The following is a 12,809-nucleotide window of genomic DNA, read 5'->3' on the forward strand; positions in this document are numbered from 1 at the left end:
ATGGGGGAGGAAGGCATCTCAAAATCACGACTTAATTTCACTCATATTCCATAGTTGTTTTATCTATCTGTAAGTCCTGTCTCCTCCCATTTGAGAACCTGCTGGGGGGTGTATCCTTCGGCTGCTATAATTCTGGCAAAAGTTTTGAGGTAATCCTCAGCTCGCCTAATATCTGCACTCACTGCCTCACCATGCCTGACAACGGAGTGAATGGCAGTCCTCTTTTTAGCCCGACTGACTTTAAAAGGCTCACCTGATGCCTCGTCTGTCAAAGTGCCTGGGTCTGCTGCAGCAGCCTAAATAGTTTGTGCCAACTTTTAACACCCTTGGCTGGCAGCATGTACAAGTGCTACGCTTGTACTGCTTCGCCAAGTCGACTAAACTGTAGTCATGTTCAACAATTTCTTTCTTTAATTCTGCTTCTTTTTCTCCCTAATGTCTTTCACACTCACTTTGTTTGGAAGCATGGTTTGGGAAAACGAAATGGAATGGACTAAGCACCTAAAGTGCATGTCTAGCTATTGAGTGAGACGTGGTGGCATTCGCTATTTTAACTAGCAGTGGGGTATCTGAAGCTGGCTCGTAACCCAAATTTTAGCTTGCAGCTAACAGCAAAAACTTGGCCAAGAGACGGCTCGTACCTCAAAAACCTCGTTAGTTGGGGCACTTGTAAGTCAAAGTACCACTCTATCTACAATAGTAGAGCACGGTTTTGAGAATGTGATGTGGTTAGATGAGCCCAAACATGAACTCTGCTTGCTGCGATTGTAGTCATAGAAATGCTATATAAGACCCCAAAACACCATCCCTACAGCATGGAGGCCAAAACATTGTGCTTTAGGCCTGTTTCTCTGCTAAGGGGCCGGGAAGACTTCACTGCTTTGAGGGCTTGATGAATAGGGACATGTACTGTACAGTCTTTGATGAGAACCTCCTGGCCTCAACCAGAACTCTCAAAACTGGTTGAGGATGGGTCTTCTAGCATGACAACCCAAAACATATGGCCAAGGCAACAAAGGAGTGGCTCAAATAGAAGCACATTAAGGTCCTGGAGTGGCCTGGCCATTCTCCGTACCCTAATCTCATAGAAAATTTGTGAAAACTTTGAGTTGCCAAGTGACCTTCAGGCTTTGGAGAGTATCTGAAAAGAGTAGTGGACCAAAATTCCTCCTGAGCTGTGTACGCAACATCTGATCTTTGTGCTTGCAAACAAGCGTTTCGCCACCAAGTGCTAAAGTCACATTTTGCTTAGGGATCAAATACTTATTTTACTCAATCAAGTGCAAATGAATTTCTAATCTTTGTTTTTTTCTGATTTTTTTTTTGTCTTTTAAACCAACCATAAAAAAATCAGTGTCTTTATAAGGTGATAAAAACAAAAAAAATCCAAAAACAAACTAAACCAAAACAGCAGGGGATCTAATAATGACTCCGCCTACTGTACCGCAGCTTTTGGTTTATGATTGCTTGACTATAGGTGTCAGCTTTCAGAAGGTCAGCAGTCTTTGTGGAGCATGGCCTCCCCTTTTTTCCCTATTTTAACTAACTGGGTTGGAACTAAAGCTTTAAGTAAACCCACTGGTGTGTTATCCTGTTTGCATTCAGGTCATATCAGTGGCCCGATAAAGAATCCTTCTACTTAACAATTCTCTTTTGCGTGTGTTGTACTTCTTTGTTAAGTAAAGAGCTTTTAGAACAAGACCATTTTGTATAGAGGCAGTCTCTTATTATACAACCACCCTTTGTGGTCAGCTTTATGGATAGCAGTATTTATCTCATAGGCTTTTCTTTTTTACCTCTGACACATCTGATGGGGTTGCCCGTGCTGTGGCAGCCTCTCAGGGAACAGCTTATGAGCTTACTCTGTCTACAATATGAAGCTCATCCAGTGAGCAGCTCAGCTCCCTTGCATAAAATAATTCTAAAACTGTGGACTCTCATTCTTTTTTACTTTACATTGTGCAGCAAGCTAAAAATACAGTATTGTCTCACACACTGCAGCTACACTATCATTCATCCTACATTAGTAAGTTAAGGATGCTTTATAGGTGTGTAAGAATCCATTTGGAATTAATCATGGTCAGAATTAAATTACATTCAATTACACTAATCAGGGCCTGCTACATGCCAATGTGAGGCATAACAGGGTGTTGTGAAATGAAACACCCATACTCCTCATTAGGGTAATGGGTGTGTTGGAACCTATCCCAGCTGACTTTGGACCAGGGGTGCTCACACTTTTCCAGCCTGTGAGCTACTTTAAAAATGACCAAATCCCAAAGATCTACCTCCTACTATAAATATAAAAACATATATTATTGTGGCCTATTTACTGCCTTGATAAATATGAGTATACATTGTACATGTGTATCGGGGTGCATGCACTTTTTCAGCATGCAAGCTATAAGTCAACAAGATCTATCTCTTACTATAAAACGTATGTAAAAAACACAATATATAGTATATCTAAAATATAAAAAAAAATATTTTATATATATACATATATATATATACATATAATTTAACTTCCATTCATCCATCTTCTACCGCTTATCCGAGATCCGGTCGCGGGGGCAACAGCCTAAGCAGGGAGGCCCAGATTTTCCTCTCCCCGGCCACTTCGTCCAGGATCCCAAGGCGTTCCCATGCCAGTTGGGAAACATAGTCTCTCCAACGTGTCCTGGGTCTTCCCCGAGGCCTTCTACCGGTCGGACTTGCCCTGAACACCTCCCCAGGGAGGCGTTCGGGAGGCATCCTGACCAGATGCCCAAGCCACCTCATCTGGCTCCTGTCAATGCGGAGGAGTAGCGGTTCTACTCCGAGTCTCTCCCGGATGACAGTGCTTCTCACCTTATCTCTAAGGGAGAGCCCAGCCACCCTACGGAGAAAACTCATTTTGGCCGCTTGTACCCGCGATCTTGTCCTTTCGGTCATTACCCAAAGCTCATGATCAGAGGTGAGGGTAGGAACATAGATCGACATAATTTATATATATAATTTAACTGGTAAATGTTTACACTACTATACTTAATACTAAGGATTAGTATTTCACATTCACAGTTTCAAAGTTTACAGGTAATCAAAGTAGCTGATATCCGTCACAAATAATTCACAATTCAAATCAATATGGCAATAAAGATAATTACACGTAATTCCTCAATAGTTGTGTACAAACTGAGTACCGGTAAAATGTCTGTCAAAATAGCTACGTAGTGTTCATTAGACACACAGTTCATGTGTTACGTCCAGGTAGCATTTGCTATCAAACATTACCTATGTACAAATGCAAAAGACAATGCAGCTGAAGTCAAGGCCACATATTAAAAAGGTTTCAGCAACGGGGGTTTTTCCAATTCATCATGAAATAATAGTTTAAGAAATGGAAGTGTAGAAAAACACGCATTTCCATAGTGGAGTTCATGACGCGAAGCAAAGCCCTCAAACAATTCACTTTTTTCTACATAACTATCACTACAAGTGAACGGATAGCTTTTGTTATAGATATAGACATCTTACCGCTGAGTTCGTTTATCCATAACCGGAATAATAAAGACGAAAGTTGCATCTCTTAGTGGTGTTTCAGATGTGATGATCACCATTGCTGCGTGGGAGGAAAAGCGAATCAGGAGGGGAGCTTAATGACAGCTGACTGATGTCATATGACATCTTTGAAGTGACACTTATGCCATCGACCCAAGCCAACCTTCGCGATCAACCAGTAGCTTGCGATCGACCGGTCACATTTACACCTCTGGGCAATTTTCTAATGAGCCTACCATGCATGTTTTTGGCATGCAGGAGGAAGCCAGAGTACATGGAAAAAAACCCATGCAGGCATGAGGAGAAAATGCAAACTGAAATCAGACTATCAAATAGGTCATCATTACAGAAATATGACTTGTGTTAACTAATATTTATGATATATAGCAAAACTTTCGACCTCCTTTCTAACCCTCTTGTGTTGTAGCGTTAGTCATTATTTAAGATGTTTTTTTTTGTTTGTGTAAAGTGTGAAGTGAAAGCATTTTCTTCAGGTCTTTGAAACCCTACATGATACATATGTTGTTCTCTTTCCTGGTCCTGGCAAAACGTGTGTTTTCATGAAATTCCTTGTTGAAAATAAGTAGAGAAGCGAGTTACGCCCTATCTCTCAGTTTCTCGCAGTGGAAAAGTGTTTTCTTTTTTTTCTACTCCCGATTCATGATGTACAATGTTGCTTGAGTCATTGTGTTGATTCAGTTTAAGTGGTCGATACTGCTGCCTGTAGCTGGGATATAGAGTCGGTTCCTGTTAGAGAGTCTAATAACAAAAAGGTTAAAGGTTACAGTGATAAAGCTATCGGTCCAGCCTAGAAAACAGCTTTCACACAGTCATTGTAAAGGAATGCAGAAAATGATTGCTCAACCTCCCCGATGTTGTAACGCTGGCGAGAGAAATGAGTCCAAGACAGTGTTTGGCTAGGAGAGGGGGGCTCTGCGAGTAAAATAAGCAAAACCTTTATGGAGACAGAAAGAGTTTCTTCATCCTCTCATGTTAAATACCAACATTTCATCAAGAGTTTTGTCAAGTCTCATTTATTCTCATTGAAATATAAGCATGTTATTTAGGCTTTTGGCTTTTGTAGTATTACAAGTATCTTGCACCAACTATACAATCCATTTTCTCTAGGTTCTGTCCAAGCTGACGAGGGGTGAGAGTGGGCGGACAGCCACAGTACAACATACAGACAGACAACAATTGACACTTTCATTCGTTCTTTCACATTTAATCCGATGGACGTGCATGAAGAGTGCAACTCGTGGTGCTTGTTCTGTCAAACTCGTGCCACGGAGGGCCGAGACACTGCAGGTTTTCTTTCCAGCCGGCCACTAAAGCAGGTGATTTTGATGATCAACACCTCCTCCAATTTGTGGGTAGGAGCTCATCAATTCAATCACCTGCTCGAGAAACTGGTTGGAGAGAAAACCTGCAGTGTCTCAGCCCTCCATGACACGGGTTTGCCACGTGATGCGGTTTTCTTATCAAACAAGGGTCATAACTGATGATTCTTCAAAAGAATAGCTTGTGCTGTTTACTGCACTTTAATTACAGTATGTTCTAATTTGTCTCTCAAATGTTGCAACCTGCTAATAAATTAGAGTCAAACACAGTCGATTCTTGGACATTGGAGAATGAATTTTATTTATTTAAAACTTAAAGCATTGTAATATTCTGTTCCACTGTAAAATTGTTGCTGTATTTAAACTTTTTGTTAGGTGCACAGGCAATGTTTTAACCAACATTTTAACATTCTTGATCGTCACAAAATTTTTTAACAAAAGGTTCTTTGTTAAAAAAAACAATGCACAAATGACAAATTGCAGTTTTGATGGCTTAATTTCCCATTTGCGGATCTGTTCTGTGGCCATTATCACATTTTGCATCTTTAGCTTAACCTCTAGCCCAAAATGCTAAATATTTGTTGTCATATACAGTAATTACAATGCAGTTTCATTCATTGTGATTCATTTCAGTTAATGACGAGACATAGGGTTAAAATGTATATACAGAATTCATCAGTTGGGCCTTTTGTTATTATTTATAATCATTTTCTTACTTTGTAAAGGAAGCTATACTCAAGAGCACATGGAAATCAGTGTTCGTATTGCATGGAGCAAAAATGAGTGCTGAAGCGTGTCTATCAGCTAGGATGTGATCCAATCAATGGATGCAGCACTGGCTCTAAAAATAGTCCATGTTTAATTTGTGTGAAATGCCTTGACTTTGTCACCTCTTCAGAAATTATGCCATCTTGTGGGCAATATCGTGCAACTGCAGTGTGGGAACATTCAGGAAGTATCATTTGATCATCATTTGAAGTATCATTTGAAGTGACATTTGATCATGTCATGAATGAAGAGAGTTTGCTGCAGATAGAAATAATCATATCAGTCAACATAAAAAAATAAAGGAACACAATTTATTGCGTTGCTTCTGCGTTGCTTCTGTGTGCATGTGGTCTGTGAGGATGTTTAAGGAGAAGGAGCATAGCAATCAATAACAGAGCTCATAAGGAAGTGGATGGAAGAGAGAGTGAGAGGAAGACAGAATGATGGAAGGAGGAGTGCAGGAATGCGCAATGGCATCCAGAGCATCAAATGTTTAGCTGGCGAGATGCTGCTCACGCTGCTTTTTTTTTTTTTATCTCAAAGGTAGGTAAGAAATGTGGTGCCAGAGTGGAGGATTGTCAGGATTGTGCACAGGTGTCAGGTCATGTTTTGAGATGCCGCTAGTTTGTTAGTGATGGCATCCAGCACCAAGCCCTTGAAAGGAAGGAAATTACTTCAGTAAAGCATCATCTGATTTTAATATAGATGTAGAAAGGAGTGTGATATGCCTAACTCCTATATTATGGATGAAATGGAAACATAGCACGAGCTACCAATATTTATTTTTAACTTGCTACACTGTAGCTGTTATTTTTCTTTGCTGGATGCACATGGGCCGCCTTTTTTGCCAGGACGCTTATACTGCCGGGACATCGGATGGGAATTGTGCGGCCTAGTTAAAAACCCCATAATGTCCACCTAAAGTGGCCTGAAGTCGATTAATGCATATGTACAACTTGAATGTTTGCAAATACATGTCCGCTACTGAAGGGGTTGTTTTTTGAAAAATGCCCGGGATTGAGTGAGTTAAGGGCAACGTCTGTGGCTTGTGGCTTTGTGTTGTTTATTAGCTGATTGGTTTGGCGCCCTCTAATATCAGGTGGAATTGTAAGTATGACTTTGTGGATAGAGGAAACATGTCTTCATAGTGAAGAGGAACTAAATACAAGTCGTGATGAGACATGATTTTAAAGAGCGGGTGCACGTGTTTGCCAGTAGATGATGAGCTAAAATGGAAACAGTTGGTTCATCCCTGTGGCAACTCGAGCAGAGCCAGACTGATCAATGATAACAAACACACACAAGCAGGCCAAAATACATTTCTACATGTGCAACCAATACAAATGAGCCATGGATAAAATAATTACAAGACAATAGTCAAGTTAAATATTGCACTGGTCTGCCTCACCCTAATTTTATTTTATGCTTTTCCTGCCGAAACAGAACACCACATTATTGTTTGTTTGTGGGAGACAAGCGGCACAGAAAATGGATGGATGTCACAATTCATTTCCCTTAACTCAAGCTGTCATTGTACAAAAAGTGCTTGTGCTGGCTGGGTTTACTTACAAAAGTGACAATCAACTTTCAGGGCAACTCCCTGTCCTTGTATAGAACTGTAAGGAATTACCTTGACCTCACAGGGGTTGGCATCCTGCTTTTGAGCCTCCCCACTCCGCATTGGATTGGGTCGAACATTACCTGAGGGTTGTTTTGTGCCCGGTAATGCAACTTTTTATAAAATGTCCTTAAAGTAACAGAGGATCCAGAAATAACATTATTGTCAAATCACTGCCAGTATTACTGCAATTTACAGTAACACATTACATGCCCTCATTGACTGCTGCCTGCTTCTAGTGAAAATTATGTATTTCCGGTCTTTCTTTTTTTTTCTCCCCTCCCAGCCCCTCCCATATAATTATCATTATCAGGGAGGGGGCGATGTGTTTTTAAACAAGAGGAACAATTTCTGGAAATGGGTAAAGCCCTTGTGAATGTCCTGTCCTGGAGAGTAGTAGTCGCAGTACCACCCTCCTCTCGTGCTTTGGCTCCCCCCATTAGTGAGTGTACTAATCTGCAGTGGGCCATCTCTTCTTCTGTAGCGCGGAAGAGAAAATGGCAGGACCATGTGCACTGACCCTTGCATCTGGAGGTGTAGTATTTTGTTCTCATTATTTTGTCTGGCTTCTTTCACTCTTTCTCATTCTAATTCTGCACCATAGCTGTAAAATAGGCCAGTGCATCACTTGCTCTCCAGAGGGTGATGTTGTAATAGGTCAGCTCTGAGAAGACTTTTCTTGTTCACTTTCCTCCTTGGGATGATATCAGCAAGTCGGTAACAAATAGAACATTTGTTATTGGTTTATTTTCTTTTTACCAGTGTCTTACAATTTTTTGCAAGTAATCATTTGAAAGCATTTTAAGGAGGAATATTTAAATGCAGTGTATAGACTATGGCAGCCGTAGCAACAGGGACCTGAAAAAGATGACGTGGAGGAGGATAGTATGTAGACATCAGCAGAATAACCAACCAGACTGGAATCCATTAGTGCTGAGTAGCATGTGCAGCTTTTAAATAATTTGTGGGAATGAAAAGGACAAAAGGCCTTATGTGGTTTAACCAACCAGGTCACTTCATACTGTTCTGGTTTTATACAGTAACACCAAAAGTCAACAATATAAATTGACATCCATTTATAGCCGTGCCATATTAATCATTGTAGATTAGATGTCAACGGACACCATTTGGTCAGTTATTGTGTTTAAAGCCATTGCTTGATTTTTTTTTTGTGTACGTTTCAATGCTTTATTAAAATAAACCTGTGACTATGTCCTTTTTAAATACAGTGGAACCTCTGTTTTTGTAGGTAAGGTTTTCGTATGACTCAGGTTTCGACAAAAATTATTGCAAAAAATATATCTCGATTTTTGTATGGCCTAACAGTGCACCTAAAAAACTACTCTGCGGAATGGAGTGCCCAAACAAAGCATCCAATGTTGGTGACTCTGTGAAGAGTGGATCGTGGCTCTTTTAGAGTTGGGACGCTATAAACAGGCTCTGGCCAGGGAGTCCTTTAATAATCTTTATGTGACTTTGTGGTTTATCTAAAGAGTGAATAACTCCGTATCTGTCTGCTTCCTCCCTCCTATTAACTACAGTGCGCTGTGCTTTGGTGAGGTGTTCAGTCACACTGCGCATATTTCTGAGTGTTTGGGGAATCTGTGCTTTTGTAAAAAATTGAATACGGCTGCAAAAAAGGTTGAAAGCGCCAGAACGTTGATAAAAAAAGGTGAGAAACACTATTGAATTAATAAAATAACTCGTAGGAAAGTGTAACGGTAGCGTCTGTTACAATAAGATTGGAATATGAAGGAAGCAACCTTTAGAAAGTGAGCCTGGCCAGTGTGTGTAATGATGACTGGATCTCTTGCGGAAATTTACAATAAAGTTCAAGTGAGCAAGGAAACAGCTCTAACCGTACACTCTTTAAAGTTAAGTTTGTAACAGAGTGGAATGAAACAGTGTCTGTGTGGCTCTTCCATCGCTCCCCGCATCCCTTGTCCACTCATAACCGTGTTCACCAACAAGTCTTCAACAAAGGTAAAAGTGATGGTACATTCAAATGTTTCCATTTCATTTTATTATGTATTTTGCTTAGTTTTCTGCATGTAAAACTATAATGGATCTCTGTGAAATGTGTTTTGTGTTAATATTTTTGGCTGTCTGGAACGGATCAATTGGATTCACATTATTATGGGAAAATTTATTCGGTTGTCGTGCGTTTCTGCTGTACATATTTTTGTTTACTTTTTATTTATTACTTTCAGTAGAACTAAAGTAAACAAAGGCACTTGTGGTTATGAATTAGTCACCCCAACTGTATTTGAATGAATGGGCACTATGGTATGTACAGCCAGAGGAAGCAGGAGTAAAGCCAAGCAAGTTATGACGTGATGCACATGCATGACGTAATAACATAAAAGTGGTATTTGCTCTCAAAATCCACTTTTTAGGAAGAGCTGTACATTGTTCTTCATCAGCATACCTCTGCATTTGTCTTTTATGTTGTGTCTTCAACTTTGTCTTCTTTTCTTTAGAATCCATCTATCGTCGCGGAGCCAGAAGATGGAGGAAATTCTACCAAGTCAACGGACACCTCTTCCAGGCCAAACGCTTTAACACGGCGAGTGGATCTCACGCATGCACACTGTTAATGGAGATGTACATGTAGTAATACATGTAGGCTGCTTCACTTGTTTTGTTTCTTTTGTTATGCCTTCACTGGGAATGCTGGCGATTTTGAACAGATCACGTCAAATTTGTAGTGCAATAATACATAATAAATGATAATACATAGTAATAATAACACATAATATGGTAATAAGTCCAGTCCTGTCCAGTCTAGTTCTTCCACGACAGGAGATATGTGATGGTACACACATCAGTATAAGTATTGGTTGATATTAGAATCGGAAATTGAGGGTTGGACAATATCGGCATATCCGTTATCTGCAAAAAAGCCAATGTCAGACATCCCTAGTATACTGTATATACTGTACATATATGTACATATACAGGGTGTCCCAAAAAATTTATACACACTTAAACTAGGTCTTTATTATAACTTTTTCAATTTTCAAAGTGTAATAGAATTTATAAACATCATTTTAATGTTTTTGTCACTTCCTATTCTCTAACTGACATCCGTTCTGATCCAGACACAACTGGCAACGCGAAGCAATGGAATTGCACACATCACGAAACAATTTCTTTGGTATTTGTGTGCATTCATGTTCAGTGGCTGCTCTCAATTCAGCGACTGTTGCAGCTCTTATAACGTAGACTTTGTCTTTTAGCTTTCCCCATAAAAAAGTCTAGTGGTGTGAGATCTGGTGAACGCGGAGAGTATTCAACGAAACCCCTCCTTCCAATCCACCTGTTTGGCAAGATCTCATCAAGGAAGGATGTAACATCGCGACGGTAGTGTGCGGGCGTGCCCAATCTGCTCAAAATGAAAGTCCTCATCTTCAAAGTCTTCTGTAATACTTGGCATGACGGACTGTTGCAGCAGGTGTATACTACATTTTTTGGGACAACCTTTTTTCCCAATTTCCCAGTGGTGCCATTGGTTCCATACAAGTTTTGAATAATATATGGCAAATCATTGTTCAGCTGTCTGGAAATGGATGCGTATTTCAGGGTGTCCTAGTTAGTTTGTTTACTTTCTCTGAGCTCACTCTCACTGTCCTACCTAAAAGCACATCTGGGCTTTCCTCATAATCTTGTTTGAAGTGTGCTAGATGATGTAATGCAATGTGATGTAATCATATTTCTGCCAAGATGATAAAGGACAGCACTCAAAAGACTTAGGATTTCAGTGTCTGTGTTATAGTGCCAGGGAGGAGGGTCATCTTAGCCCAAGGAGGATAATGACCTCCATGTACCGTTCTCTACATTTTATTGCACATTCACGTGCCTGTTTTGTTTCTGTGTGGGTGTTTGCAAGAACCATCGCACCTTTCATAGATGAGTCCATTTCAATTTTTCTTGGGGGGTTTGTGTTAAGAGTCAAAAAGGAGGCTGATTGCAGTAATTAATACCTATTGACTTCAAGAAATGTGCTTGTCAGACCAGCAGACAAACATGATTGCCTTATTTTAGAATGTTATAGTGTCAGTCTGTCGCAGCGGAAAGGCTGCATATGATCAAGATTTGTACGAATAAAGGTGGTCCTCGGGTTATGTTTTTTTTTTGTGGTTACGTACGCGCTCCTATAAATTAATTAAAAACTTCATTTTGGTCCATAAACGTAAGGCTTCCACGAGAACTACTTACAGCGTAAGAATGCACTATGTACGGCTCACGCGCAACACACTACTCTCAACACTCGACTGTTGCGACCATGTGGTCAGTCAACAATTTCTTTATTGCAAAAACAAAACAGGCTACAGTCATCTGTGAGCACGCCTGAACAACTTCAGCAAACTCAAATGTCCTCGCTGCACGCAGCCATTCTCCCCCGTACACACGCATACGCATACGCACACGCACACTGTCAGGACTCAGTCTGTCACGTTCACAGACAAGCGGTTAGGGGCTAACCAACAAACAAGCCATATCTATGCTTGGGCAGGCTACCAGTATGCCTGAGAGCTTTACAATCAATCGCACTATTGACGAAACTGTATGTTAACGCTTGCATGAAAAGCATTTTCTCATGCGGGGCTCATTTGGTTTTCTTTTTGATCGAAAGCTGTTTGTAACTTTTGTAACCTTTTTAAAAAAAACAAATATACTTAGAAACACAGCAGTTTTTGTGTGTTTCCTGTATCAATAGTTTGTATAGGAGGGAGTTATCAAAGCACACTGACAACATGCTGCTTGTCCTCGGCGGTGGCTTGTTCAATAAGGACATCTACAGAAGGTTTACAGTCAGACTTCTGGGCAAGAAAGGGGTGCATGTATGAATCAGCAGGCATTTGTAAGCTGCTGTTCAGACTGAGACATGTCTGGCTGTTGTTGCTATGCCATCTTAGCTGTTTGTAGTTGTCAGCATATGAATAAGCTAAGAAGAAGTAGGTCAGGTGTCTCCTCCCTTTTTTCACTCTATCCCCGTTGGTCCTTTCTCACTTCATCCTCCTTTTTCTCTCCATTCCTCTTCCCCTGCGGCATTATACAAGTTAAATCTGTTTTGTTGACCATAATACATCACGGGCCTGTTTTGCATTTGCATTATGTTTTTGTGCACTGAGCAATAGCTGGACAAAGTTGAACAACAGTTCAAACTCACTGGAAGCAGTCAGCGCAACAAAGAACTGCATAGAAAATGTTGATGTCGGCCATGCTGTCGACATATCTGGGACGGTGGAACAATATCATGAAACTTATTACTCCAAAAAAGGGATCATAAAAAAACAAAAATACCAAAACACACAAGGGATGCTCCGATCGATCGGCCACCGATCAATTTCGGGCGATTTCCGTACAAAAACACGCGATCAGCATATGCCGATAAATGCCGTTCAAAGCCGATCACAAAGACCGAATCAGCATGCAGGGGCAAATACTCCATGTGTGCTGTGTCACGTAGGGTTGCCAACACCGGTATTGAGCCGACAACGGACGCACTTTGCCCCGTATTGCCGCGAGAATTAAAGCTA

At 40.6% G+C, this 12,809-nt stretch overlaps 1 protein-coding gene across 5 annotated transcripts in view; it reads left to right on the forward strand.

Annotated features, from left to right (window-relative positions):
• prkcz (protein kinase C, zeta) overlaps positions 1-12,809 on the forward strand; it is a 97,145-nt gene that overhangs the window by 25,564 nt on the left and 58,772 nt on the right. For 4 of the 5 annotated variants that reach the window (XR_008570743.1, XM_054779825.1, XM_054779958.1 and 1 more), the window contains one exon: positions 9,747-9,832. Coding sequence is in view for 4 of the 5 variants with exons in the window: in XM_054779825.1 (XP_054635800.1) it covers positions 9,747-9,832 (86 nt within the window). In the remaining variant the exon portion in view is untranslated. Of the gene's footprint in view, positions 1-7,746; positions 7,801-9,746; positions 9,833-12,809 lie in introns of those variants that run through there. The other variant, XM_054780129.1, reaches the window with a different exon arrangement.

The sequence above is a fragment of the Dunckerocampus dactyliophorus genome, chromosome 1 (assembly GCF_027744805.1).
Source record: "Dunckerocampus dactyliophorus isolate RoL2022-P2 chromosome 1, RoL_Ddac_1.1, whole genome shotgun sequence".
Classification (NCBI taxonomy): Eukaryota; Metazoa; Chordata; class Actinopteri; order Syngnathiformes; family Syngnathidae; genus Dunckerocampus; species Dunckerocampus dactyliophorus.